Consider the following 27478-nt stretch of genomic DNA (forward strand, 5'->3'; position numbering starts at 1 on the left):
TAATTTAATCACAACACTCTGCTTATGAGTGGATGCATGTTTGAAGGTCCATCAACAAAAAGACGTGCCTATCGTCCCAATTATTGAAGTCAATTATCTTCACCTGTCACAAATGAATAGGCCCTCCATGCATACTCGCTCAAATCAAACGGATTGAGAACTAAGCAATTCTTTGCTATTGCCAAATATTTTATGATTTTAAAACTGATCGCAATGTTTGTGTTTTATCAGGTTTCCACAAGCACCACCACACCTACAGTCCATATATTCAGTAACAAACCAAGATTTAGTCTTTTAAAGTGCTTGAAAAAGCATGCTGCAGTGACACTGTGACCAGATCATCAATATAGCGCTCCCTTAGTGTCTTTTAGGTACAAACAAATCAATTCAACGGGCAGACTGGCTTGTGCTTGGGTCATAAAACTTGTAAGTTACAAGAAGAGATTGTTTTCCAGCACAGCTGTGCTCCACTATGGGTCAATATTAGACTTTCCTCTGACAATAGTAACAACGTGATACATGAAAAGCCTCGAAATAAGCGGTTTCAAATCACATTTTGCGCCTCATCAGATGTGGACGTTTTTCCGATAATTGAACCACCGAGACCGTGTGAAAAATCTTCGCTGGGCTGGATGCACAAATTGCTCATGTCATCTATGCACTGACTACCCGGAGGTTGAAGCAAGCTAGGCTCGACATAAACCACACCAGCTAGCTAAAAATGAGCTTTGATTGTCTACTAGTGTGGCCTTAAATTATTGTACTCTCAATAGTGTTGCTGTAGTGCAAATTCAATCGTATGTCCCGTCTTTGACGGATGCCCACCTTTCGGCGAGTGCTTACACATTTTCGTGAGTGCTTTATGGCGCGAATGCTCGAAAAAATACACGGGCTGAGAAGGACTCTCTGTACTGACCTGGATTGACGGACGGAAACCTGCTTCAGTCCTGCTCAGTCCGTGTATTTTGAGATGCAAAACACATTTTGTACGCACAAAACACATTCTGTATGCATAGATTATGCTTTTGTGCACAATATTCCCCAATACTTATGTAATTGTGACATAAATCTAACGCCCTAAAATCTGTGTGAATTCTTTAAAAACCTGTAACGTTGAGGAATACATGGAATCACTAATTAGGCTTTAGTACCAACACTAAACGTAAGACCCAGATAAAATCATCCAATCTATCCATTTTCTATATTGCTTGTCCACATTCAAGATGTAATTGAGCCGGAGCCTATCCCGGTTAATTTTGGGGTGAGAGGCAGGATACACATCTGGAGAGGTCAGCAGTCAATCACAGCAGATGAAGTTAACAGAGGGCACTTCCGTCTCCCGTCGTTGACGACGCCCACTTTTCGTTCAGTGCTTCCGCATATTTGGTGAATGCTTTATGACTGGAAGCCTTTCAAAAATACACGGAATGAGAGAGACCGTTTGTACTCATCCTGATCGACGGACGTAAACGTGCTTCAGTCCCTGTATTTATACGAGGCTTCACGTCATTGTGCACTTGGCGAAAAGTGGGCGTTGTCAATGACGGGAAGTGACGAGAGACGGCAGTCAAGTACTGTCAATTTTAACAGATGATAGCTAAAAATAAAGATTGAATGATTCTTGGTTGTGATATTTAGTGGGCAAAACATGCTCTTAAAATCGAATTTAGTCTTTTTTTTTCAAAATGATTGAGAGTTATTTAAGCCCCATTGAGCGACAAAGATTATGACACTGCAAACTAGCACCACATCGTAAACTGCTTCTTCCTGCCAGTTTCTGGTGTCGTGTTGAGAGGGAAGACAAGATCGTACCAAGTCCAAATGACTTTCTGCTCACACATCTATCACCTCCACCGCAATCCTTCTGCTCACCTCAATCTCTGCTCAATGCCAGAGAGAAAGGGGAAACAGAAACACAATTTAACTAAGTCGTTAATGCGTAGAATATTACAGCCTTTGCAGAAATTTAAAGGAAACGTGCTCAATAAATGAGACATAATGGCTCCAGTACCTTGATTTGATTGGTTTTTATTTTTGTAATTTTGGTGTTGTTTGTGTTAACACGATACAAAATCTTGCCAACCACAGCGCGGTTTTCGCATCTATCGTCTTTGGATGTTAAGACAGAACTGTGTCAGAAATCTTCCTCCTCCCTCTCACATGGTTCAATATGTTCTGTTTGATTTTTTTTCTTTTGCCAAAACTGTTGTGATGTTTTTGATCTCCCCTGCTCCCTGACATGTTTTTTTGACAATATTATTGGCTTGTCAGTGTGTTCATAGTTGGCAGCTGTAAAATTTGGGAGGAATTTCATCAGTAAGAATGCAGGTGTTTCCCATCAATTTCAGTGAGCTCTGCTGTCAAGACAATTGCTGCATTTCTTTCTTAGTCTATTGACTTCTTTTTAACGTCAAATATGTTTTATTAATTGTCACGGTTTTATCTGATGCAAAACTGCAAATTATAGACAGAACATTACAAAAGAGGATTTCTTTAGTGTAATACAAAATACCATAACCACATAATAGCCACAATTTTTTTATTTTTTTTACACTGCCAGTCCCAAGCTACACTTCCTGCTTCTCTTCTTCTACAACAAGATCCTAGCGTGATAGTGGCTGATCTTACATTTTCTGCCACCTGATGGCCGTTTCTTTTAAAAAAACATTGCAGTCAAGACTAATCCTTGAGTCGGAAGCTTCGCCAGACCCTCCTGTGCACTTTTGCATGAAAGAAAAAGCTTATGACGTATTGATATGTCATGTGTATGCGGCGACTATGACACTTATCTCGTATTGATACGTCATATGTATTGAGAGAGTTAAATTGAGCAACCTGTCACTGCTAAATTGACACAGTGTTGTGTTCAGTTACTGTAAATACTGCCCCGGATTGAGCTAAGACAAAAAGTTTACATTGATCACAAGACAAGTCAGGGGAAGGCGGGATTTTAACCGTGGTTCCTTTGAGGTTGATCTTCTTCGCTGAAGGTTATATGCGTAATTAGAACTTTGCCTCTTAAACTTGTGGAGACTTCATAAATGGGTCTCCAGAAATAATCCATCATGCTCATGATTTAAGAAAAAAACTCCAAACATTTTCACTTTTGATTGACAGAAGGGACGTTCAGGTACAGCTAAATCTAGGTCACACTTATGACACACACACACATACACACACTCTCAATGTCAAAGAGAAGTAGATGCCAGGTTTTTGGTCTTTTTCAAGCAGCCAGGGAGGCAGGACTTCAGTGAAGAGGTGATGGATTGATGCTCTCATTCTTGGCAAGTGATGGCTCAGAGGCGGTGTGTGTTACTTTTCCATCAGCTCTGATCTCTTTCCTCACCCTTCCTTCTAGCTGCCACTGTTCGAATGTCGGTCTGAGAGAATATCGATATAATAAAAATGACGAAGTGGTTACTTCCCTCTGTATTTTCCCTTCTCATCTGCCTCCACCTCCCACCGTCAGTAAACAAACATCTCAGGCAGGAAGTGTAAACAACGAGATCATACAAAAGTAATGATTATTGACATTAGTAATACAAATTAAATTATTGACAGAATTGTACAGTTTGTCAGTTGTAATGTGCAATTTACAAGCTCCTGTAGTGAAGTTATTATTAACTCATTCACTGCCATTGACAGCTATAGACGTCAAAAATTAATTTGAACTATTTCTATTAGTTTAGCATTTTTCCCCACTTTTGTTAACAAGAGTATGAAAACCTAGGAGAAAAATGTATTGTACATTTGGAACAGATATAAAATGTCTTAACTAGTGAAGTCATGCGATTAATTATTATTAAAAACTTTAATCGCCTGAGTTTTAATAATCTTTTCTTTAAAAAAACAAATAAAAAAATAAAAAATAATAATAATTACAATTACTTAAAAAAAAAAGAGAGCCTATTAGAGACTATTCAAATTAGGGGAGTCAGGCGATTTTTCGTAATTAATCGCATGACTTCACTAGTTAACTCACGATTAATCACAAATTTTGTATCTGTTCTAAATGTAAAATATTTTTTCCTAGGTTATATACTCTTGTTAACAAAAAGTGTAAAAAAACTAATAGAAATAGTTCAAATTAATTTTAGACGTCTATAGCCGTTAATGGCAGTGAATGAGTTAAAATTCCCTGTCTGGAAGCATACAATTATTTACAATTATTTTATTATTTTAAGTCCACAACAAATGTATTGTCATTACACACAACACTGCTGAACAACAATGTCAGCATAAAGACTAACACTAACACATGGGAGCTGCTCAGGCTGGTGCACAAATATTATAGGCCACTAAAATAGCCAGTCTGGGGTCGCCATGGCAATGACAGAGAGACTGTTCCTCTCATTCCACGATATAGCTGATGTAAATTGCTGCATATTACTGCTTCAAGAAAAGAAAACATAAATGCATACAAACTTGTGTCAAAGCTGCATTTATCATATTATGTCATTTTCAGTCTTTAACCATGACTTTTTTAATATTTAATAATTTAAGTAGATCTTTTTGCAGGTATAGATGTTGTTGCCCCACCTGTATGTCTTATATAATGCTTATTCTGAAAGCATACAAATATGTATTCGCTTTGATACAAAAAATAAAAACATCATCAGGAGACCAAACCCCCCCCCCCACCCCCACACAGCATGCAGTAAAAAAAAAAGAGAAAAAAATAAAACAATGCTAAACAATAACCTTGTTATATTTCGTTTCAAAGTTTGAAGAAAATACATTTCATAGTTGTTTCTAATGGCTTCCTCATTATCAGAAAAATGCTGAATTCCAATCATTCAACCTCAATTCATACGACTGCACACAGATGCCTCCTGGGTACGACTCTCTGAGTTGGGATAAAAGTTGTGCAGGGAAAAAAAAGGGAATTTAGTCAGATGCTGTAGAAGTTGCTTTGGTATGTTTTCACAGTATTCAGCGGTCTGTTTCACTCTAGTCGACGCACCTCTCGAAATCCAGCGTGATATTGATTTGTGTTGAGGTCATTCTCTGCAACTAGATGGTATAATTGCATTTGTAAGACGTTGGTGACAGCTCAGTGCACTCTTTCATTTCATATAAGAGCGATCTCAAATTTAACATGAAGTAACTTGTGAAATTCTGCACATTTTTAAAATGGTAAAATGCAACTTGACCCCAGTCTCCACAAATAAAAATATTAGTATTAAATTCATTGCTGCTCAATTTTGACCCCCGATATAGGCTTTCCATGTAAGGGGCAATCATTAATCGTGCATTTAAAAAAAAATTGGCGTTAAAGGAATTTTAAATTAACTCAAAATGAATGCACTCATTTTGACAAACCTAATGTAAACATGTGATCAAAGGCAGGCCAAAAAGTGGACGGCTCTTGCTTCAAGTGTCTTCTTTTTGCTGTACTAGCTTGCAGCTGCTGCTCGTAGCTGTAAGGCTAAGAAAAATCCATGAAAGACACCATCCAAATAACCCATCAAAAAAGAGTTTATAGGTTCATGTTGTGCACTCCTGTTCTGACATTTTGTCCCTGATACAACTGTAACTCTGCATCAGAGGTGAGGCGAGTGCACTCAAACTGAAAAGGTTCAGGTGCTAAAAGACTTCACACAGTGCATGTGCCCCTATTAACATCTCTGCACCTACCAGTGCACCAGCACCTGCGACCTGCTGATAGGCAGAGGCAGATATGCATGTGAGAAGAAGGCAAAATGGTTGGAAAGTAAACAAGATAGACGGATATTGTCTCTGGTAGCAGATGTTGCTACCTTATGTTGGAGAACAGAGATGCAGTGAATTCAAATTCTCCAAAACTTTCATTAATGAGAAATTAAATAGAGAGTTGAGTTTTTGTATGAGGGTTTATGTGCGCACGCACATACACCAAAAGCTGATATTATATGTGTTACATAAGTTAGCAACTCTTTCTAAACTTAGCGCAAGCTGATGGCCATCTGTCAGTCGACTATTATAATAAATACCTTCATTTGGTATGTATTAAAATATGCATGAGATCTCAAGATGTGTTAAAATGTATCTTCTTAATCAGTTGTGAAAAATGTTTTGCCATGAAAAATTTACATGAACAATCTCTCTGATTGTGGCAAGTGGACAGAATGTTGTGACTGGTCTGTGTACATTTTATAAAAAAATACTCTACAACAGGGTTTTTTCAAATCCACAAATCTCGCCATTGTGGTCGTGGTTACTGAGGTCAGGCACACCTGGATTAATCAATTTGTCCAATCATTGAGTTCAGGAAGTAGTCGAGCTGTGCAAAGAGCCCATTGAAACCCAGGGGTTCGGTGAGTTCACAGGTGTTTGGCGGAGGTCAAGACAGACATCTGACACAAATGATTGGTGATGATATGCCCCGCTTGGCCATCATTGGCTGCAAGTGATCACGCTACATAGCTTGACCTGTCTGTGCTGCAGGGAATTTGGTGTGCTCAATAGTCGACTTGTGGTTGTTGTGATGGTTTATTACGTTTTCTTCTCCACACTCCCTTTCAGGCAAAATCATATTCTTTTCCTCTTTTTCTCTCATTTTTTTCTGTTCATATTATGAAACTACAGTATGAATTGTTGCTCCTGTGTCCAACTGTAAGTTGTTGCCTGAAATAAATTAAATTAATGAATGAACTTATGGTGTTCCACAAGGTTGAATTCTGGGGCCTCTGTCATTATTTGCTGCCACTGGGTTTCATCTTAAGAAAACAGTAGTAGTTGTTTTAAAGTTCCCATCTCAATGCAGCTTAAGGAAGTGTTAATTTAGTTTTATAGAGTTGATCTGAGTCATGGGAGTCAGCGTCCTAACTGCATGATTTGACCAGCTCAGTGGTCAAATGGAATTCTAAGAACGAATTTGGCCCCACTTAGGTGGGTGTGACAATCAGTGGTACTTTAACTTTTATGATTTGAAATGCCAAGTTGAGCAACTCTAGTCCAGCACATCTAGCTATCTAGCAAAACTAAATTAACACTTCCTTAAGCTGCATTGAGATGGGAAATACAAGGATAAAATGCTTTCTGAATTCAATGTGAAAAGAGACAGATTTGATGAAAGGACTACTCTCCCTGTCAATTTATGCACCAGTAAACCCTATACCTATGTTTTGATAAAAAAAAAAAAACATGTTTTATTTTTCAATTAAGAAGGGTTTGATGAAAGTGCATATAGGAAACTGATGCAGTTCAGTGCCTCCAACAACTGCTGTACACATTTATATCATTAGGTTCAATGTGGCTCCTGAAAGTTCCTAATTATTATTATTTATTTATTTTCACTGTTTTAGCAACATCTCATGAGTGGTGATGAGTCGTGATCAGAGGTGGGTAGAATAGCCAAAAATTTTACTCAAGAGTAGCGTTACTTCAAAATAATATTAGTAAAAGTAAAAAACGGTCATCCTAGAAATCACTCAAGTACAAGTAAAAAAGTATTCGCTGAAAAGAATACTGAGTAACTGCTTGAGCATGAAGTCTTATTTAAAAAACAATGTCATCAGATAGAAAAAATAAAATAAAATTATGTACAAAAGCTGGCATATTCAAATCATAGAATAAAAAATAATTAAATAACTTTTTGAGCTTGTTGTGTTCTAACTTCTGCCATGGTGCTAAAGCAGGCATGCACAATTAGGAGTGTCCTCTCATTTACTTTTTTGCTTGTTTTAGAGCTTAACGACCCACTTACAAGTTAATTGTTTGATTGACACTAATATGCGAAGATGACACTCCCTCCAAAAACAAACAGTGGAGCGCGGGGGGGAAGGGGGAATTTAGGGGGTTGAACGGCTCTCTATAAAGACTCGGTTTCCATCGTCACATTGAAGAGCCGTTCAAAAGACTCGATTCGTTCGCGTTACTTCTTCACACATCTACTCAAGTAAAAGTAAAAAGTATTGTGTGGTAAAAATACTCTTAGAAGTACATTCTTTTCAAAATGTTACTCAAGTAAACGTAACAGAGTAAATGTAACTCATTACTACCCACCTGTGGTCGTGATGTAGTAGAGTATTTTTTCAATGCAGGAAATACTCTCCCAATATCAGCTGTCTGGAATGACTACACAATTCCAAAGCCTTTTTCTTCCCACTTATCACACAAGCCCGTCTGTTTATGTGGACTAATGATGATGGTCTCTAATGTTCTTTTGGAAGAAGCAATTAGCTGCTGCTCTCTCCAGACACACGCTGTACAACATATGCAATAGAGAGTTTTTCCTCGCTCCGCTTTCAGCTGAGCCATTACCTGGCAATATAGAGCTGTCTGGGGCTTTGCAGGGAACGCGGAGTGCTTCAAACTGCCTGAAATAATTGCATGGAATTCAGTTTTATGACAGTATAGCATGGGGGTGTTCCGTGTATCGGGGGAAGCGCCATCGATAGAAATATCAGTCAGCCCTAAACATAAAATGTTGAAAAGACAAAAGCAGCTTTACAAGAGTGACATGCACATCATGTCATTTTCTGCCTGACATACACCTCACATATATTTTTTAGAGAAAGGTTTACTTCAGCACAGGAAATGTGATTGTGAAGATCCAGCAGGCTAGGTAACACCCACTCAACATTTATTATTAATCACAGAATTACTCAGGAGCATTCTACAAACAATGTGGGTTCAAGGGGAACAAGTCATGACAGAATATTTAATTGTCTGCTCGGCTTGTGATGCATTGCATGCAGATATATGAACAAATATTGCTTCAGCATTCTGTTATTATATGTTGACCACAACCATCCATTGTTGTGATCAAATTATCTTGTCTGGAAATAAATTGAGTGGATATTCTCATCCTTGATCCGCCAAATCATATTTATTGTTGTCATTCACCCGAGGAAATGCTTTGTTGAGAATAATATGCATTACTGTCATGTCACTTGTCTTTCCAGTTTATTGACCTCCAGTGTATTAAAGTTATTCACTTGCCAAACTGTATAAGGGAGTCACTTTCAAGAGCATCGCATCATGTTAACGGCGTACAATGAAATGTCCATAAATCACGCTGAGTTGTCCATTCAGGGGCAAGGCCAATGCTTGTACTGAGGCAAAGAGAGAAATGTCTCCCTTTTGATGTTTCTACCCAAGATTCAATGTGCTCAGAGTTGATTTGTTCTTGATGTACACTCAACCTGGAGAAGAGAATTCTGATCTCATGCCAACGAATGCAGCATGAACATAAGCGATAGAAGTCTGTTTGAATCCACCAAATTTTCTTGTGAACCGTGGAGGTACGCTCTTCTTCTGATTTCATCTTTGATTTTTGACTATGGAGACTTAGGTGTAACCAACATCAAAAAGCAGAGAGATGTCTATGGGTGAAATAAAATTGTGCAGCTGAGAAAATATGTCAAATCAATCAGAGCCATTGCACATATTGGACATTGTCAACATACAACAATTTGGACTGTCCTGAACAAGAAATAACCACTAAGTACCAAGGAAAACAACAACTGCTGTTGACTGAAACTATGAGAGCAGTAAAGACAGACCCTATGACAACATCAGCAAGTACATCAGCAACAACCTAAAGGATGAAGGTCCTAAACATAGAGGAAAATGTCATGGCTTAGCCTTGCCTGTTCTCTCCTGGGATGTTCTCACTAATTTCATTGGATAACAGTATAAGTTAGTGTAAAAACTCAGACATCTACAAAAATATTTTGTCTGCTAATTTAAAGACAAAGTGATAGATAGATAGATAGATAGATAGATAGATAGATAGATAGATAGATAGATAGATAGATAGATAGATAGATAGATAGATAGATAGATGCAAATGATGCGATCATCATTCAAGGGTGCAGTTGATCCCGTGTTTGGGTTGTCAGCCTTGTTCGGAGTCATCAAAGGCAGCTGAGCCAGTGGTGTGTATGTCAGTATCATTTGTCCCATGGTGTGAAGCATCACAATTCATGTATGCTCTTGTAATGTCACAGGTCGTTTTCTCTCCCAGTCCCTGTGATGTTTATATTTCTCAGACACTGCAGGGTGAAACCAAAGGTCAGGCTGCGCATCAATTTGTTGAAGCAAGTGTTGCCTCATTGTTAGGAATCATTTATTGAAGAGGAGAAGTGAAAAATACACATATTGCATATTTGTATGTATTACGATGGATTGCTTCAGGGAAGATTTGTCAGTCAAATGTTTTTTTTCCCGTGTTTGTATTTTGTCAGCAAAACGTATCTGCTGCAACACATTGAAATTCCACATGGGAGAGAAAACTTGCTATAACAGCAAAGCTGGTTTCTTTTTTATAACTACCGCTAGTACTCAAAGAAGGGTTGTTTCACTGTAGAACTTTTGAACTCCCAAACTTTATGTAGACCACATCTCACCATTCATTTTGTATCGGTAACAAACAAAACAACATGCAGAAAGCTGATTGTCGTCACTTTGTCAAATATCAACAACGTTGGATGCAAATTATTGAGTGAAATGTTTTGAGAAGATGATACTTAATAACAGTATATTATCACTCAAGTGAGTCAATTCGGATTGATGTGACCATTCATTTCAGGGGGCGGCCATTTTGTCACCTGTTGGCTGCTGACTTAAAATGTCATCGCCATAGTTCAGGTAACGGCCAATCACGGCTCACCTGTTTTCTGAAGCTGAGCCATGATTGGTCGTTTTCTAAGCCCCGAGCAACTGTGATTTTCAGTCGACAGCAAGTGACAAAATGGACGTCCTTTTAGATGGAGAAAAACGGGTGAATTTTGGTGCTTAACTCATATTAAACAGAATGCTGTGTTTAGACTAGTGGGGGCACATACAACATATTATTATAAAGAACATTTTTGGGTTGACTTCCTCGTTAATGTGTCTAATAATGGTCACATAATATGTTGCTCTGCAACAATTGTACTTTCTCCTGTGAAAATAGAACACCTTAAAACCTAAAAACTTCTGCAGTTGAAAAGGATCCCTTAGAAGTGCTCATCATAAAAAATGTGGTCTTTACAATGACTTTTAGCTACAATATCTTGCTACATGAAAAAAGGAAGTTATTAGAAACAATACAAACTGTAAAAAATGAATATAAATATTTGGCGATTCACATTTACAAATGAATGAAAAATTTGCATTATTCCCATTGCAAAGGCTTGATTTGTGTGTTATTTCGAACTGTGCTGGGATGAACCAATTGTGAGTGCATGTGTCTCTGCAATCGTATAAGAGCTATTTCTTTCAAATGTGGAGTCAGCAAATTGGCTGCATACTTAATTCCAATGTCATTTTATTTTAGTCACAGATCTCCCCCGAGAGACGGAACAATCAAGTCCAATCTATCAGAGCCTCGCCTTTCCTTGTTCTACTTGTGGTGTGACGGCACTCGCCAACATCAAAGGTACGACCGCCTCTCCCTTCACACCTCCAGCCTCCGTTAATCACTTTGTTCAGCTCATCATTGCAGCAATTATATTTCTTGACACTGGTTTTGGTTTAAACATCCAACACTTGCGTTTCCTCTGGGGATTGAGTCACTTTGCTAGTTAGCTGCTTGTTTCAATAAGTTTGTTTTATCCCTCCAAGAAATATGGTCTCATTTGAATATTTCATACAATTACAATGTGGTAAATATCAGTTGAAGCATGTTGTGGTTCTATTTATTTATAATAAGCTTTTCAATGTGCCCCAACTGTCAAACAACTCAGACTTCAGTCAGATTTATTAAAATACTCTTTGTAATTGCAATTTGTATGCAAAGAATGTTGCTGTTTTCAATATTGAATAAATTGACACCAAACTGTGTATTAAGGATACATTTTCTACAATTATAAATGATTGAGGATAAACGATTTAGATAATGGATGGATATATGCCAATCATGAGTCACATTTATAATGATGAAAATTAATACGTGATTTATTTTCCATATTAAGTTTGTAAACAACATCAAGTAAATTGTGTTTGGTTAAAGAGTAATAATTCACATTTAAAATCACTAGCCTCAGTGATTTTGAAGCATATTTGCAATTTGACCCTTTTTGTAGTGAAAAGTAGAGGCTCTTCAAAGAGAGTATATTATGCTACCGCAGCATGACAGACATGTCAATCTCATTGATGAGCGATTGCACCTTTTTGAACAACTGTTACAAAGTGTTGCATCAACTGTATTTAACACAAAAGCCTGAATTGTCTTTGTGAGAATGTGAATGTGTGAATTGTTAAACAAGAAGCATTTGAGGTTTAAGAGACACCAGTGTGATGTACGTTATTTTGTTTTTCCAATACAATTCAAAGCAATTGCTGCAGGGCACAACTAACTTAGTTGAATAATTAGAATCTAAAATTTGTAACATTGCGGAATAGTTTTACTTCGGCCCCTCTACAAATACAACTGTCAGCCAAGGGCCCCTCGAATCGTCATCATCCATTGTGTGCGGACTTTAAGAGGAGAAAATAAAAGTGTATTTTTGTGTATTGAATATCAAGTTTGCAAATATTGAGTTATTTAAACAAATGAACATACTTTTAGACCAAAATAACAAAAGCTACCTACCACTTATTTATAAGAATTTTTTTCTGGTTTGCTTAACACTTCTAAACAAAGTAGTGAGTGTACCTTTTAAAAAATAAGATTGATTTGGGGCATGTTCTGATAAAACAACTCTTATAGATTCTTCTTCTTTAAACTTATTCGTCACATACTGGTGTAACCTCCACCTCATCACAGAAATTAGTCACTTTGACAAGCTACAAAGTGTGTGCAGTCATTTGGCTGCCTGGCTCTGTTTGATCGGTAAAATGGAGTCAAACATCACTAGTGGTTACGTTTGATTGGAGAACAGCGCCAGAGCAGGAAGTCTCGCTGACACCCCCCCCCCCCCCCCCCCCAAAATAGATTGCACAATAAATATATATACAAATAAATACATACATACATACATACATACATACATACATACATACATACATACCGGTAAGATAATAAATAAATAAATTAAGATATGAAAATAAAAGTAGCAAATGGAATGCACCTCAATGTAAAGGGGTAAAGTTTATTTTCTTCTTCTAAAGTATCCAGAATCAAAACTACTCTGGCAAGTACAATTTTCCCCAAAAGTTAACTGGCAAAATATAATGGAGTAAATGTCGCACGTTTTAATTGGAGGGATAAAAACATTTAAAATCGCTGGAGTCAGGCCGAAAAGTCATAATTCACAATTTGGAAAAAATATATTTCTTTCTTCTTTTTTTTTTTTTTTTTTATCTATACCCTTGGTCAGTCCACATATATGGGTATTATTATTATTATTATTATTAATGTATTTATTTTTTTTACAAATAATTGACCAATCTAAAGTGTTGACGATAACTTGCTCTCTTTGATGAGGCAAAGTTAATGGTTGCACAAACATGCCAATTTTGGGGTCTCCTGAAATGTAACGATTTTGGAGGTACAAGGTTTTGGCCTGACATCAGCGGAATGTTTGCTAATTTAAAGCTGCTGAATGCAGAATATTGAATTTCGAATTGCTACTGCCACCTATGGCAGAAAAATGAAACTGCACATGACAGAGGGCGGGGAAATTCAAACTCGAATCCAGTATGAAAGCTTTTGGCCCGAGGTTTGCAGGAGTACCCAATGTGAACAGCTAAGGTGTTAATCTACTAATTATAAGATGTTTCAGTCATGAATGGTCAAATAAAAAGGCTATTGTAAAGATATTTTTGGGCAAATTGTTACAAGGAGCAGCTTTAACATCAGTTAAAAATAAATAAATAAATAAATTGTTTGCTCCCCAGATTGATGTTCAACAACAAAACGGTGACTGAATATATCTTGTTAAAGATACATACAAAATGAACGTTTGTCACTGAAACATAACGTATTTGCTGTGGTATCCCAGGTACATGCCATGGATGTTTCCATTTCGGCATGGAAAATAAGCATTTGGCATGCACGTTAACTTTTCATGATGACACCTCCTACACTGCAATGCAATGCTGCACTTGTAGCATGAATAGAGCAGTATTTCTTGGCTACAGTATATTATTCAACTTTGGGAAACGTATTTAATGTTGCTTCCACTATCGATGAGCATGATGATAAATGACCGCTTTAACTTTGACAATGTTCAGCGTGATTGATTCCGTGATCGAGCTCCTTTCTTGTCAAATGCAGCAAAAAAAACAACAACAAAGTGAAAATGATTGCGCTAATGTTGTCTGTTTCTTAGTGGGAATTTTTGGCCTCCCATGATCTTCTGTTGCGTACATTATAAGAACGTTTGCTGCTGTGTGTCTTTGTTTTAAATGTTAAGATAATATTTGGTTGTGAGCACTTACAATAGAGACAGCTGCGTCTTTTTATATCGCCAGCCAAAGTACGTTTTATCACACATGTACTGCGCGTGTTAAATATTCTATATTAAATATTCTTTTGTTTTCCCCGTTATTGCATTGTTGAACGGTGTGGAATTGATTAAAGCATAAAAGCGTTTAAAAAAACAAAACAATGTTAATGTGTTGTAACAATTTCTTTCTTTTTTTGTTGTTGCTGATTTTGCCTTTTTTCCCCACATAAGAACAACATGGAATTTTCTTTTTTGGGGTTACCTCATGTTTTTAGTGGACGTCAGGATAATATGGCTGTAATGTGTGGTAAACTTACTACGCTTATATGCAACATTTTGAACATGAACATCATGCAAATCAACTTGCGATTGTGATTGGTTAGTTAAGATCCAATCATGAACCAGAAATGTTGACATCATCCAAATTATGCTTTTTTTTTTTTTTTAGAATAATACTGTATGAGAAAAACATGAATTCCCATGGCAATGATAGATTCACATGAGTTTCATCAAATCCCACAAAGCCTTAATTTTGATGAATAGATTTAGGTATTCATTTGTAAAATCCTGAAGACCTGAAAACAAGAAGACAGATAATCTTCTCAAGATGTATTTTCTATGACTAGAGTATGAATTATTGTAATGGAAAGTTTCCCTCTGACTGCTGCCTCATTTGCAAATCACTCGTAACTGTGGCGGTGAGTGTGTTTTAATTATTTTATAGAAGTGATTTATCCTTCAGTAAAAATATAGAGGTGCAGAAACTCCACTGTATTTCATACTAATTAAATGTATTTATGCCTTGAGACCACTTTCAACTCAACCATTTCTCTTTGTAGTGGAAATAATCTGTTTATTTTTTTCCTTTGATTAGACTACACACAAACTGTCCACAAATGATATGCATGCCTTCTGTTTCTTCTACTTTAAGTTCAATCTAAAGAGGATGAGTAAAGTTTAGGAAAGGGTTAACTGTGCAGACACTTGTTGTGTTCTTATTCCTTGGCCATTTTTGAACATCTGCTAATGTAAAGCTAAAAAAAAAAAAAACATGTGGTGTTACAGAAGCATATTGGAAAATCATCAAACACTCGTCCTTATGCATTCCGGGCTATTTAAGTATGCTCAATATGTTGCTGTTTAATGGTAAGCTGTGAGGCGTAACTGACATGCTGACATGTCTGCCATAATATTCTATTGATGATGCAGTATATATAGCACGCAGTGGCTGAATTGGCAGCCTTCTACTTGTCACGGCACAAAGTACCACAGTTCGTCAAGTATTTGCAATCAACATTGGACGTGGTATTTTATTACTGGTAGGTAACCATTACTAATTAGAGTTTTATAAACAAACCGTAATTCAAGCACCTGAATGTGCACAGTTTTTCTCTCGTCATGATTTGCTTTGGAGGAAGGGTGAAGAAAGAGACACCAGATAAGTGAAAAAAAAAGAAAAAAAAAGAAGAAGAAGCAGACGTAGACGTGAGCAACAAACATCAAAGAAGGATTTTCAACTTTAAAGGGAAATTTACTTTTTTCCTTCCCATGACTTATCCTGAAAAATGAATCCTATTTATGCATACAAACGCATACACATAGGCACCTCTCACATCCACCCATAAAAAAAAAAACATGCCTGTTTGAAAATGCAATGACTTCATCTTTGGCTTTGAATATCCTCAAATTGGTGTCGATTGCAGTTGCTTTCATATTAACGTGCATTCTGAATTACACTTATTTAACCAACCCGCCACACGGTGGACGAGCGGTTAGCACATTTGCCTTACAGTTCTGAGGTTGTAAATTGGGATGTTCTCCCTGTGCTTATGTTTTTTGGGGGGGGGGGGGGAACTCCGGCTTCCTCCCGCTTTCCATAAAGTATAAGCAGTCCGCTCAATTCATATTCTCGCGCATAAAATAAACATCAAAATTAGGGGTGGTCGAGTACCGATACCTGGTATCGTATCGGGCCAATACCCAGCCTTATTTCTTTATTTGATCTTATTTATTATTTATTATCTTTATTACCCGTACCTGTACTTGCGACCCATACCCTTATCGACCGCTCTCTTGTGGCCGTTTTACGATCAGGAACATAAGGCGGATGTCTGACAGATGGCCATTAAGAATTATTTTTTTATTTGTTTGTTTATTTATTTATTTGATTAATTACGTGTCAGTGTGTGTGTGTGTGTTCTATACAAAATATATATTTTATGAACAAATGGATTAAAAAAGATAATAATAAACTGCCATTAATCTTATGCAATTTTAAGGAAAATGTTATATTGGGGTATAAGTCTTTCTTTAACATGATCTGTCATTGCTTTTTGGTCAATTGTATTTATCAATAGTGAGTAGTATCGGTACTAAGTATCGGTATCGGTGATTACTCGAGTTGAGTACAGTATCAGTCTGACAAAAGTGGCATTGAACATCGTTAATTTAGATATTTTGAACAATTCCATGTTTGCAAAGTTGTTGGAACAGTGAGCCTATGCAGTGCACAAAGCACAGGGTACTCGAGTATTTTGTAGCTCAATCTGCCATAGAAAATATTGATTCTGGAAGAAAACACAAGCTTTCCTCGCAAATCTGTTGAGCTGTACTCATTTAATTGAATTCATTTTGGCAAATAAAAAAGCGCCTATATGTGTAATACATATGTTTAAAAATGCATTGTGTTGTTGCAGTTCAAATCCGATTTAACTTCTGCCTTTTTCTCTTTTGTCTCCCCTTTGTTGTTCCTTTTGTTTATTTCCCAGCTCTTTCTCATTCTAGCTGTGTCATCCCTCTGTTTTTGTTAGAGTTGGGGATGACTGTTGCCTAACAGCTATCAGCCTGCATATCTACTAGGTCTGTATTGATGTGGAGCGGTATTTCCAAACCATTTATTGCCACCTCCATATCATGCCACCATTGGTGAAAGATATCAGTGTTTGTGTGTGACAGTGACATGCACTCAGGCTTGCAAGTGTTATCGGGAAATCACGAGCTTATGACAGTATGTGTGATATGACGCCAAGATATGTGTTTGAATGGCTGTGGGAAGCCTGCATGTGTTGGATTCGGGCCTGCAGCATTGCTCGCATGTCAGAATGCATTACAGTTCTGTGCATGACCATAAGGAATGACAGGGTCGTTTCCCCATTGCGGCTATGAGTGTTCATTTGCAGGAATGAATGAATTCATCTTCATCTTTAGATGTCCATCAAAAAAGGTTCATCCTCCAAAAGACTTTGTCTAGGTTTTGACACGAGTAGCCTTTTCATACATGCAGCACATGGTTGGAGCTACAACCATGAAGATGTACATACAGGACTTCAAATATTTTGACGTTGTTGGTTTGTAATTCAATCACAAATACCCTGATCCTTTTTTTTACTCGGGTAATTGTCCCAGAACTCAAAAGTCTTGAATCTTTTTATTATGTCAATAAAAAAAATTCACATTTGTGTTTGGAATAGTCTTCCCCTTAATTTTCGTTTTACTTGCTGTTTAATAAAAACCAGTACAGTCACAAAACCACTTTGTGGTCCAGCCTTTGGCCACATCTACCTTAAACAGCATCAGTTTTATTTTTAAAGGCTATGAAAACCAAGATGGCAGAGACACAATTTATTGGCAAGGTATTTCGATCAGTTAATGAATTTGTCCAGACATTTACTACATTTTAGATGCATTTTAACGTGGCTGGTATAGTAAAAGAGTTAATTCCACATAAATCCCCCATAAATTTGGGGTAATTTTATGTTAACAACTTTGTGGTAACAGTTTGGGGTCTTAGAGGACCATTTCTGTTCCTTATGACTGTGCCACAGTGCAACAAGCATTGTCCATTTTAGGAGTCATTCCAAAACTGGGTGATATGGCACCCTACTGTACAGTCAGGGATTGTCAGGGGTCCCATGGGAAATCCATTAAATTTTCCCAAAAATACATTAATTATTTGTGTGATATGATGTATTGATACACAATACATGATATTTCATTAGATAGCAAAAGGCACAATAAACCTGTTTATCCACTTGTGGCCATTCATTCAACAGAATAAGTATGTGAATAAATCCATTATGGAGATCAAATTATTATTATCGCAGTATTTTTGTGTGGTGACATGCAGTGAGATTTGCCATATGTAAAATAGGTACTTTGGCCAATTATGACCACAAAGTTCTTAACCAGAGTTTTTTGCCATATAGTGGTGAATGGTGAGATTACAAATTTAAACTATAAAGTGGACCCTCGCTGTTTGTGGAGAATAGGGACCGGTGCCGGCTCATGAATAGCACAAATCCGTGTACAATTGATGTCCATTAAAATGCATTGGAGTATTATTATTATTATCGTTATTATCGGTATTATTATTATTATTATTATTATTATTATTATTATTATTATTATTATTATTATTATTATTATTATTATTATTATTGTAAACCCAACTGATCATTGAATGACCAAAAATACAGAAACACTTCACAATGATATAGTGGCCGTAAAGGGGCGAGACCATGTAAAGATCATTTGGGAATGGCAAATTATTAGACATCATAGAGATATCACACTTATATTTTCAAGAGTGAATGGAAAATATCCTTCACCTAAAGTTTAAGTTTGCTGTGCATGTGTGAAAGGGGCCCAAGTGTGTGATGTTAAATTCTCTTTATTGTGCCTTTAATTGGTGAATTGTGCTTCCATTTTGTTCTAGCGATATTTCGTCAAAACCTACACTTTGTCTTAATTGGCAAATGGGCCTCAAACTTCAGAACGCAAACACATAATTGGCGCCCAGCAGAGTACCCTCGTTAATGTCTGCTGTTCTGGGCTTTGTGAATCCTAAATAACCCCACACAGGCCTTTCCTTTGAGGAGAGAATTTAGGCTTTTCCCTTTTGGCACTGGTGTCAGAAAAGTGCAAATGAAAGAGATGAAACTAGCACAGATGCCGCTAGCAGTGCAATGAACCCCACCACCCATTTTAAGTGTTTCAGTTTAATGTGCCATGTTGGTGCTTTTTTTTTTATGCATGAGGATTAGCCAAAACCTTGTGTAGAAAGTACAATCTCCAATGGCTAAAATTTCCCGTGTTTGACTGAAAGCGGAAACATGCTTCTGGGTCAGGGTGTCTTTATTGACCTGGTACCCCTCCTTTCCTTTCCCTTCTCTCCCCTCCCTCCTTGACCTGGAAGATCAGGACAAGTACAACTAATACTGGACATGGAGGACTATGAAGTTCGCTCAGCCGCCAGCATTCTGGCCTCAGTGAAAGAACAGGAAGCTCGTTTTGAGCAGTTAACCCGAGCCTTGGAGGAGGAGCGTCGCACCCTGCAGCTTGGGCGGGCCAATGCGCCTGCCAACCCTCCCAGCAGCCAACCGTTAGCATGGCAGCAAGTTGTGATGCAGGTAAATGTGTGAGCATGCCGGACCATCTCTATTGTGTGTTTCATCTGCACCGCAACCTCTCGGCGAACTCCTCCAGAGATATATCGCCCTCCATCTGAGCAAGCTCATCACATCATCATGTTAAGTCCTCATCTGTGGGAATCAATCACAGTCCTGTTCAAGTTTTGACATTTTGAGGCATCTATTTACATTGCTTGAACCCTGTCCTGGATGTTCTGTGTATTACTTTTTTTGAGGCAAACTGATTCAGCTTCTTCTTCTTGCTTCTTTTTGCTGTTTTCGTCTAAGCTGCTGCTTGACATCCAATTCCATCTCCTTTCACCTTCTGGTCTTTGATATTGTCTGGTGTTGTTGGTGATTGAATGTGGCCTTTCATCCTGGCCAGGGCTCCACTGCTGACTGTATCCGCAAGTGCAGGACATGTAAGTTGGACAAATGAGACAGCTGTAATCTTCTAAAAATGTCAACAGACACATCAGCAGATTGATTCATCTCTGACTGCCAGAGTGACGAAACATAAGAACAAACTCATTGAGGATTCTACTAATGCATGTTCTCCTTAATTAATTTATTTATTTATTTTACAATTTTTCTTTGGACATTCCGATTTCCCGTAGTGAATTTTTGAACAGAGCCTTTCAGACAGCACATTTTAATAAGCAGGAATCGAAAGCAATTTGTTTGCACAGCCCCTGCAATGCTCAGATGTAGCATGGTTATACGTGGTAAAAGTGGAAAGGGCATTTATTATTGATAAAGTAAGACCTTCATAAATGATTTTACTTACCTTACATTTGCCTGAGGTCATATTTTGTTAATGGTCCGTGTCAACGTTTACACTGACGGGCCTCGCATAGGGAAAAAGGAAAAGGTGAGAGTGTTAATCTTTAACCCGACATCCTTTCAATACTCAACAACCAATAATGTATTGTATGTGTACTGTATATGTGCAGTACTTGTGCTTGAAGGGGGGGGGGGGATTCTATGTAGGCTGTTCAAATGTTAGGATTTACAGTCTGTAAATTGTCCTTGGTTGCATTTTCCTACACCATCGCACTAACTGTGATTTACATGAAAACTCGAAGGAGAAATAAACAGCAACAAAATTAAAGCAAGAATACATCTCTAGTAAAAACATGGTACTGAGATTAATATTGTTTTTGGTGAATTAAGAATTAAATGGATCATTTTCAGCCGCAGACAGGAAGTGACGTTGAAGGCAAATAGCGCCTTACCTGCTAATACAGCAGACTGTCATCTGAGAGACTGTTGAGAGCGATGGATTTAATTCAATCCCGTGTACACCACGCCTTGAATGGAAAGCATACAGTGGCCATCAGAGGAAGTATAACGAAGATAAAACTAAGAAAACTATTGTACATCAACTTCTTGATATGAAAGAGGTCCGCAAATAGAAACCCAGATAATCTTCCAACTTGGTAAGTACAATGCATGTAGATGATGATGGTTGTGATCATTTTGCTCTCAGTCAGTTTATTATATTGCTTTTGAAAATGTAATGAAATTGAGTACGTCACTTGTCAACTTCAATCAATTTGAATCGAATAAACCCAACAAACGTTTATTTAAAGGTGTATTTTATTACAAATGTTCAGACAACAATAATGTATACTGATTCTAAATTTGTTTGAACATAAACTTAACATTCATAGTTTGTGCTTAATTGACACAATTAAATAGTTGGCAGCTATTGTGAACATGTCTTGTAAACCACCCATCCAGCATTCTGCCACTTGTGCAAAATTACAACTCACAATAACATCTGGATGTAACAGAACATAAGAACAACAGCTTTTAATAATCCAGAAGACAAAATTCGATTTCACGATTTAGCACATTTTCAACGAAACAGTTTACATGTAACATATATCACATTCTCACAATTTTGCACTCAAGTAAGAGTGAAAATATCTAAAAATGGTGGCATCTTTAAGTGAGTAGATGCTTTGTTTAAAGTTTGTGAATTTAAATAAACAACAGCTTGTTTTGGCATTTTGGGTTTCATTTTCCTTAAAGTGACATCCCATTCTCAATTGAGAAGGTTTAATAGGACGTTGCCCCCCCTAGCCCTATGAATTTTTTTGCATTCATGCCATTTTAACAATTTATGAATCAATGCAAAGAACATGTTCATGCTATACCATTCTTTGTAATCCGTCAGAATAATTTCGGTCAGACACTCCATTAGCGTCTTATCAAAAGAGATTCAGTGACACAGATCAAAAACGTTTTTTTATCTTCATCCATTGACAGTGGCTGCATGCGACCACTCATAGCACGACAGCCTTTCTTCATTTGACATTGCGCTCGCCTTTGCAAATTGATTTTTGCCCGAAGGTGCGTCATAATCAAGGCTTTGAAAGATCAAGTGATGTATTATGGGAGGTTCTATGTGCGCAGATAGACAGACGAGACACAGACAGTCCCATCCCTGTGAGGCTGAGGGAGAAGGTGACCTCGTTTCACCAGACGCCTCATCTCCCATCTCGTGCCGCGCCCATTGATAAGACAACACAGGATCATTTCATGTATCATGCTTATCATAAACTGTTGGTTTACTTTTTAAGTGTTATTATTCAGCAGGCTTCTGGCAACTGCAGAGCTCCATCATCTTGTTGTCTGAGTGGAGTGGGAAGTTTTCAAAGACTTTTCAGCTTTCGAAGGGAGTGAACAGTGCAGCGTTTGATCAGTGTTGCTGTCTGTGGTGAGGATGTACAGACCCCAACCCTGCCGTGGCACTGCAGCACTCAGCCAACAACCGGCCCAGTCGCCCTCCGCCCACTTTCATCTCCGCACAGCCCCCAGCCCCGTCTAGGCACAATGCATACAAAGGGCTGAGGGTGATATAGTGACAGAAGATCTATCCTTCCACTGGCTGGGCCTGGGAGACCTTGTACCCTCATAAATCAGCTTCTTCACAATGAGCCTTAGTTCCCCCCTGCTCTCTTTTTCTATTCCTTCTCTATCTCTACCCTGTTTCCCCCTCACTATGCCATCAGGAACCTTCTCGCCCTCCATAAACACCCTAATTACCTTAGTGTGAAAGTGGCTCCTTTGTTTATTTTTTCACCTCACACTGTTCCCAAGGTCCTCCTTTACACTTTTTTTTCTTCTTATACTGCTGTTATGTGGAGTAGCCAGTGGAGAATGCCAAGAATGTCGCTGCTGGTTTTCTTGCTTCCATACAAAACACCTACTTATAACGGCACAATATTTTAAAGTGTATCCAAAGGGAAGTGAAAGAAGGAAAGGTTTGATTAGTGTAGACTGTCAGTGTTACGTTAAGTGAAAAATTGCACAATTTGAAGTGTGACTTTAATGGATAAAAAGAGTGAACACACCACTTTAGTGACACAATGGAACAGTGGGCATCCCTGTGGCATATGAGAAGCCATTTTGGTAGGGGCCTGTTCAAGACTGTGAGTGCCAATGCCATTTGGAAAAATTTATCTTGAATCCCTATGGTCATAAACTACATATTTAAAGGGGAAGTAAACCCACGATGTCAAAACGTTGTTGTATTTAAAAAGTGCATGTCTTTTTTATATGCAGCTGTTTACTTAAATCTATACTGAGCGTTGCGGCGGAACTCCACTCAACGCTCTTGAGGTTCTCGAATCTCAGCCACTCTTTTTGTGGCAATTCAAAACATCGTAAATCATAGCCAATCAAAATGCATGAAAGGTTTCACAGGCAAAAAATGTATTTCCGGGCTATAAGCGAGAAGTTACGCAACCGCTCACCACGCGTTGGAAGCAATGCAAATACAGTATATATATATATGTATTTACATCTTTTACAGCACTACTTACCCATATTTATCATTTTAAACACTCAAACAAAATATAAACACAACACTTTTGTTTTTGCTCCCATTTTTTACGAGATTAACTCAAATACTTTTTCCACATACGCAATATCACCATTTCTCTCAAATATCAAATATAGTCTAAATCTGTGATAGTGAGCACTTCTCCTTTGCCGAGATAATCCATCCCACCTCACAGGTGTGCCATATCAAGATGCTGATTAGACACCATGATTGGTGTCTTAGACTGCCCACAATAAAAGGCCACTCTGAAAGGTGCAGTTTTGTTTTACTGGTGGTGGGGGGTTGGGGAGGGGGACTAGTGGTTTTCTGAGTAACAAGACCATTAATACTGAATAGTTTTTTGAGTCCCCAGACCCCCCCAATAAAACAAAACTGCACCTTTCGGAGTGGCCTTTTATTGTGGGCAGTCTAAGGCACACCTGTGCACTAATCATGGTGTCTAATCAGCATCTTGATATGGCACACCTGTGAGGTGGAATGGATTATCTCGGCAAAGGAGAAGTGCTCACTATCACAGAATTAGGCTGCGTTCACACTGCAGCTCAATTTCGATTTTCTTCACAAGTATCTGATTTTTCCATGCAGTGTGAACGGTACAATTCCGATTTTTTTCACACCAAACCTGGGCCTCTTTCGTATGTGGATATAAATCGGATATGTATGCGCTGCTTCTGCACTGTGAACGCTCATCCGCACGTATCCGATTCATACGTCATCAAAAGCCTGATATGCGCTCTGCGCGGGCGGGACAGAGTGCTTGGAAGGGAGACTACTGACACGTCTGTGAATATATACGAAGCTGTTTTGAGTAACAGTGTTAAAATTGTATTTGTCTTTAATGTAACCACACATGAAACATGAAGCATAAATTTGACATGTGTGGCGATAGTAGAAATTCAGCCCTGCAGACGGTTCATCACGAACGGCGATGACGCGACTTCATCTTCGGTAGATTTCTCAATGAAATGAGGAGGTCGAGGAGTTTCCCCTCATTTCCCCCAAATATTTATATTACCTCTTCCAACCTCGCTACTCTGGCGACATGAGATGGAAAAAATAAGTCAGACGGATTTCTGTTGCTGTTTGTAAATAGCACGTTCAAAACTGACACACGAGGAAGCCGAGGACAGCAGCCAAACAGTCGCGCAGCTGAATTTGCATAATGTGTGCAGACAAGACATATGAATCGAACTCCTAACATGTCCGCAAAACGAGTCCACCAGACCACCAATCTGTAGCGTGCGTTGGCACAGCTAAATTTGCCAAAAATTTGCCACTGATAAAACTCGCTTGCCTCAGTGGCTTGGCTGGCGGTAAAACGTTGCGAGTCGGGACAATATTTACTTCCGTGAACACCGCAACGTGACGTTGTTGTTTTGTGTGTACGCCGCTCGACGTGTGCTCTTTGCGCATGCGAGTCGCATCACGGGCGTGTTGCGTTCACATTAGATGTCGCAAAATAAATAAATAAAATAAATAAAAAAGATGTCGCATTTGTTTATGTAATGTGAACGGTACGGTGTTGTGTTTATATTTGTCCTGAGTATATGTACCTGTGGATGAAATAGTGAAACTTGCGATAAAAATATACAAGAGCAGTGTACATACTGCGCCGGTTAGATTCAAATGATTGCGAGCAAGCCATTTTTTTCTTTATTGTCACCCGTGTCCTCTTACTGGAGCATACTGCGGCTTCTTTGACCAACCCGCCTTCTTTTTAAGGGTTAAAAAAAGTAATGATGAACAACATTGAATGAGGAGCTTTAGAACGCGATCCATGCTGGCACAGTTCAAATTGCAAGGAGTCCTTGTACTAAATCGGCCAATGTGAATGGCCAACTGCCATTTTTAGTGATTGTTGGGTCCTAAGTCTGATTCGGAAGCACCATGCAATATGTGGTCTATAACATTGCATCTACTTGCTATGCTTAATCACACTCGTGGCATCATCATCCACAGCTAAAGTGTCCATTTTGTTTGATTGTTTTTCAGTATCGGCTATACAATGTATCTAGCTTACATAGAAATGGCTCAAAATAGAAATGCCTTTTATATTGTGAGCTGTTTATATTCGTCTATGGTGAGCTTCAAACTTTCAGCCTTCAAGTCAGCCCACTCGAGGACTTAATGTTTGCCCTAGTCCAAGTCCCCGCCATTTGATCACAATCCAATAAAGTATTAAGTTCACTAAAAGCACTAAGAAGGGTATCTGGAAGCTGCTCCAATTTTCTTCACTTCAAATCCTCTTTACATAGATGAACTGACAATGTCAGTGGCTGGAATCCCTGCCTGCAGATACTTGAAGAAGACAAGGTAGTCCAAACATACTTTTAACCTGGGTCCTTTGATACAGAAAATAAAATGGAGCCCATATGTTTACAATAAGTACCTCTCCTTTATAAGACCCCAGTGCCCCCTGTGGAATGTGACCCGTCTAGTGTCCAGCAGGTAACCAAACAAGGCTGGGTGCTGACCCCATTTAACATATATTTAAAAAAAAAACACTAATTCAAAACGTTCTTCTGGGTTCATATAGGTCTGAAGGTGTTATTCAAAGCTTCTTCTTTTTTTTTTAAACAAGCCTTATGAGCTTAATACACTCATTTGACATTTTTACCACTGCCATTCAAATCATTGTCTACATTGCCTTGTTTTTGTGCTCCCATTGTGTGAATTTCTTTAGGAGTTTTTCAATAAAAATGACAAATGTATCGCTATTTGTCACCTTGGAGCTACACATAATATAACTGTCCATTCTTCAGTCTAAACTTCCCTGGCGATAATTAAAAACTACAATGGCGCATTTGAGAGTATGTTCAGTGTTGGGCTGTTAAATTTGCACACCCACATGGTGAAGACTCGGGCTTTTCAAACCGCAGTTAAAAATGTGTGTTAAGGAGTCTGAAAGGTTCCCCTCGGGCTCACAAAATACTACAGAACGAGTCAACTGTGGACCATCTACCTCCACACTCAACTGGAAAATTTACCTAAGGATGCACCTTTTTTTATGTTTGCTATTTTTTTCTACATGCCAGCAGTTTTCACATTTTTTTCTTGATTACTCTAGAACAAATGTTTATTTAAAAAAAAAATTTTTTTTATAGACATATTCGTCTGCTCACTGTTTGAACTCACATTGTTGTCTTTCTGTCGATACATATTGAACATTACACAGCCTGCAATCCCTCATATTTCATGTCACACAAAAGCACAGTCTTCAGTCATTTTTTAATGGTGGAGCCAGAAGGCGTTTTATATGCCGGTGTGTTTCAGAGAGGGTGAAGTCAAAGGATTTGGACTTAGCATGTGAAATGTCTCGTTTTGTTGAGAAGGACAGTAATAGTGTAGGAATGTGTGAAAAAACAGGAACTTATGTGACTTGCTCCTTGTCCGAGCTTTTCATTTAAGCTTCATCCTCTTTTGTATGCTTTAACATTTTGTGAAAATTTTAGGAATATGAATGTATGAAAATCTATTTTGCTATAATAGGTTTAATATCAGTTTTGAAATTATCAGTGTTTGCGGGCCTTCACAATTGTCATAAATAACATATAAGAGTTCATTTTAAATACAAATGGTTTTTAATGACATACTGTAGGTATCTGTAATGTCTATGTAATTATTCTCCAAATGTGTCTTTACAGTGCTGTGGTGCCATCAAAAATTACCACATGATAAAAATAAATGATGAAGGTCGGACTTCTAAATCACACATTTAACATTTTTAGAACATATTGTAATTGTGACTAGGGATGTCCTGATCACGTTTTTCTTTTTTGCAACCAAGTCCAAGTCACTTGAGTTTGAGTATCTGTATAACAAGCCCCTTGAATAGTTGTACCTTTAAAAAGTCAAAATTTTTGCAGAAACCCAGAAATCCGTGGATGTTTTTTTTTTGTCAACTGCTTCTCATCTTT

General features: G+C 38.0%; 1 protein-coding gene across 12 annotated transcripts in view; it reads left to right on the top strand.

Annotated features, from left to right (window-relative positions):
• Positions 1 to 27478, top strand: part of arvcfb (ARVCF delta catenin family member b) — a 189566-nt gene that overhangs the window by 59937 nt on the left and 102151 nt on the right. For 9 of the 12 annotated variants that reach the window (XM_086075596.1, XM_086075604.1, XM_086075601.1 and 6 more), the window contains exons 2-4: positions 11246 to 11347; positions 17069 to 17159; positions 19495 to 19708. In XM_086075596.1, coding sequence (XP_085931722.1) covers positions 19523 to 19708 — 186 coding nt within the window. In that variant the 5' untranslated portion in view covers positions 11246 to 11347; positions 17069 to 17159; positions 19495 to 19522. The remainder of the gene's footprint in view (positions 1 to 11245; positions 11348 to 17068; positions 17160 to 19494; positions 19709 to 27478) is intronic. The other 3 variants (XM_086075598.1, XM_086075599.1, XM_086075609.1) reach the window with 3 other exon arrangements.

Source organism: Leptonotus elevatus, chromosome 5 (genome assembly GCF_054856555.1).
Source record: "Leptonotus elevatus isolate MCC_2025b chromosome 5, RoL_Lele_1.0, whole genome shotgun sequence".
NCBI lineage: Eukaryota > Metazoa > Chordata > Actinopteri > Syngnathiformes > Syngnathidae > Leptonotus > Leptonotus elevatus.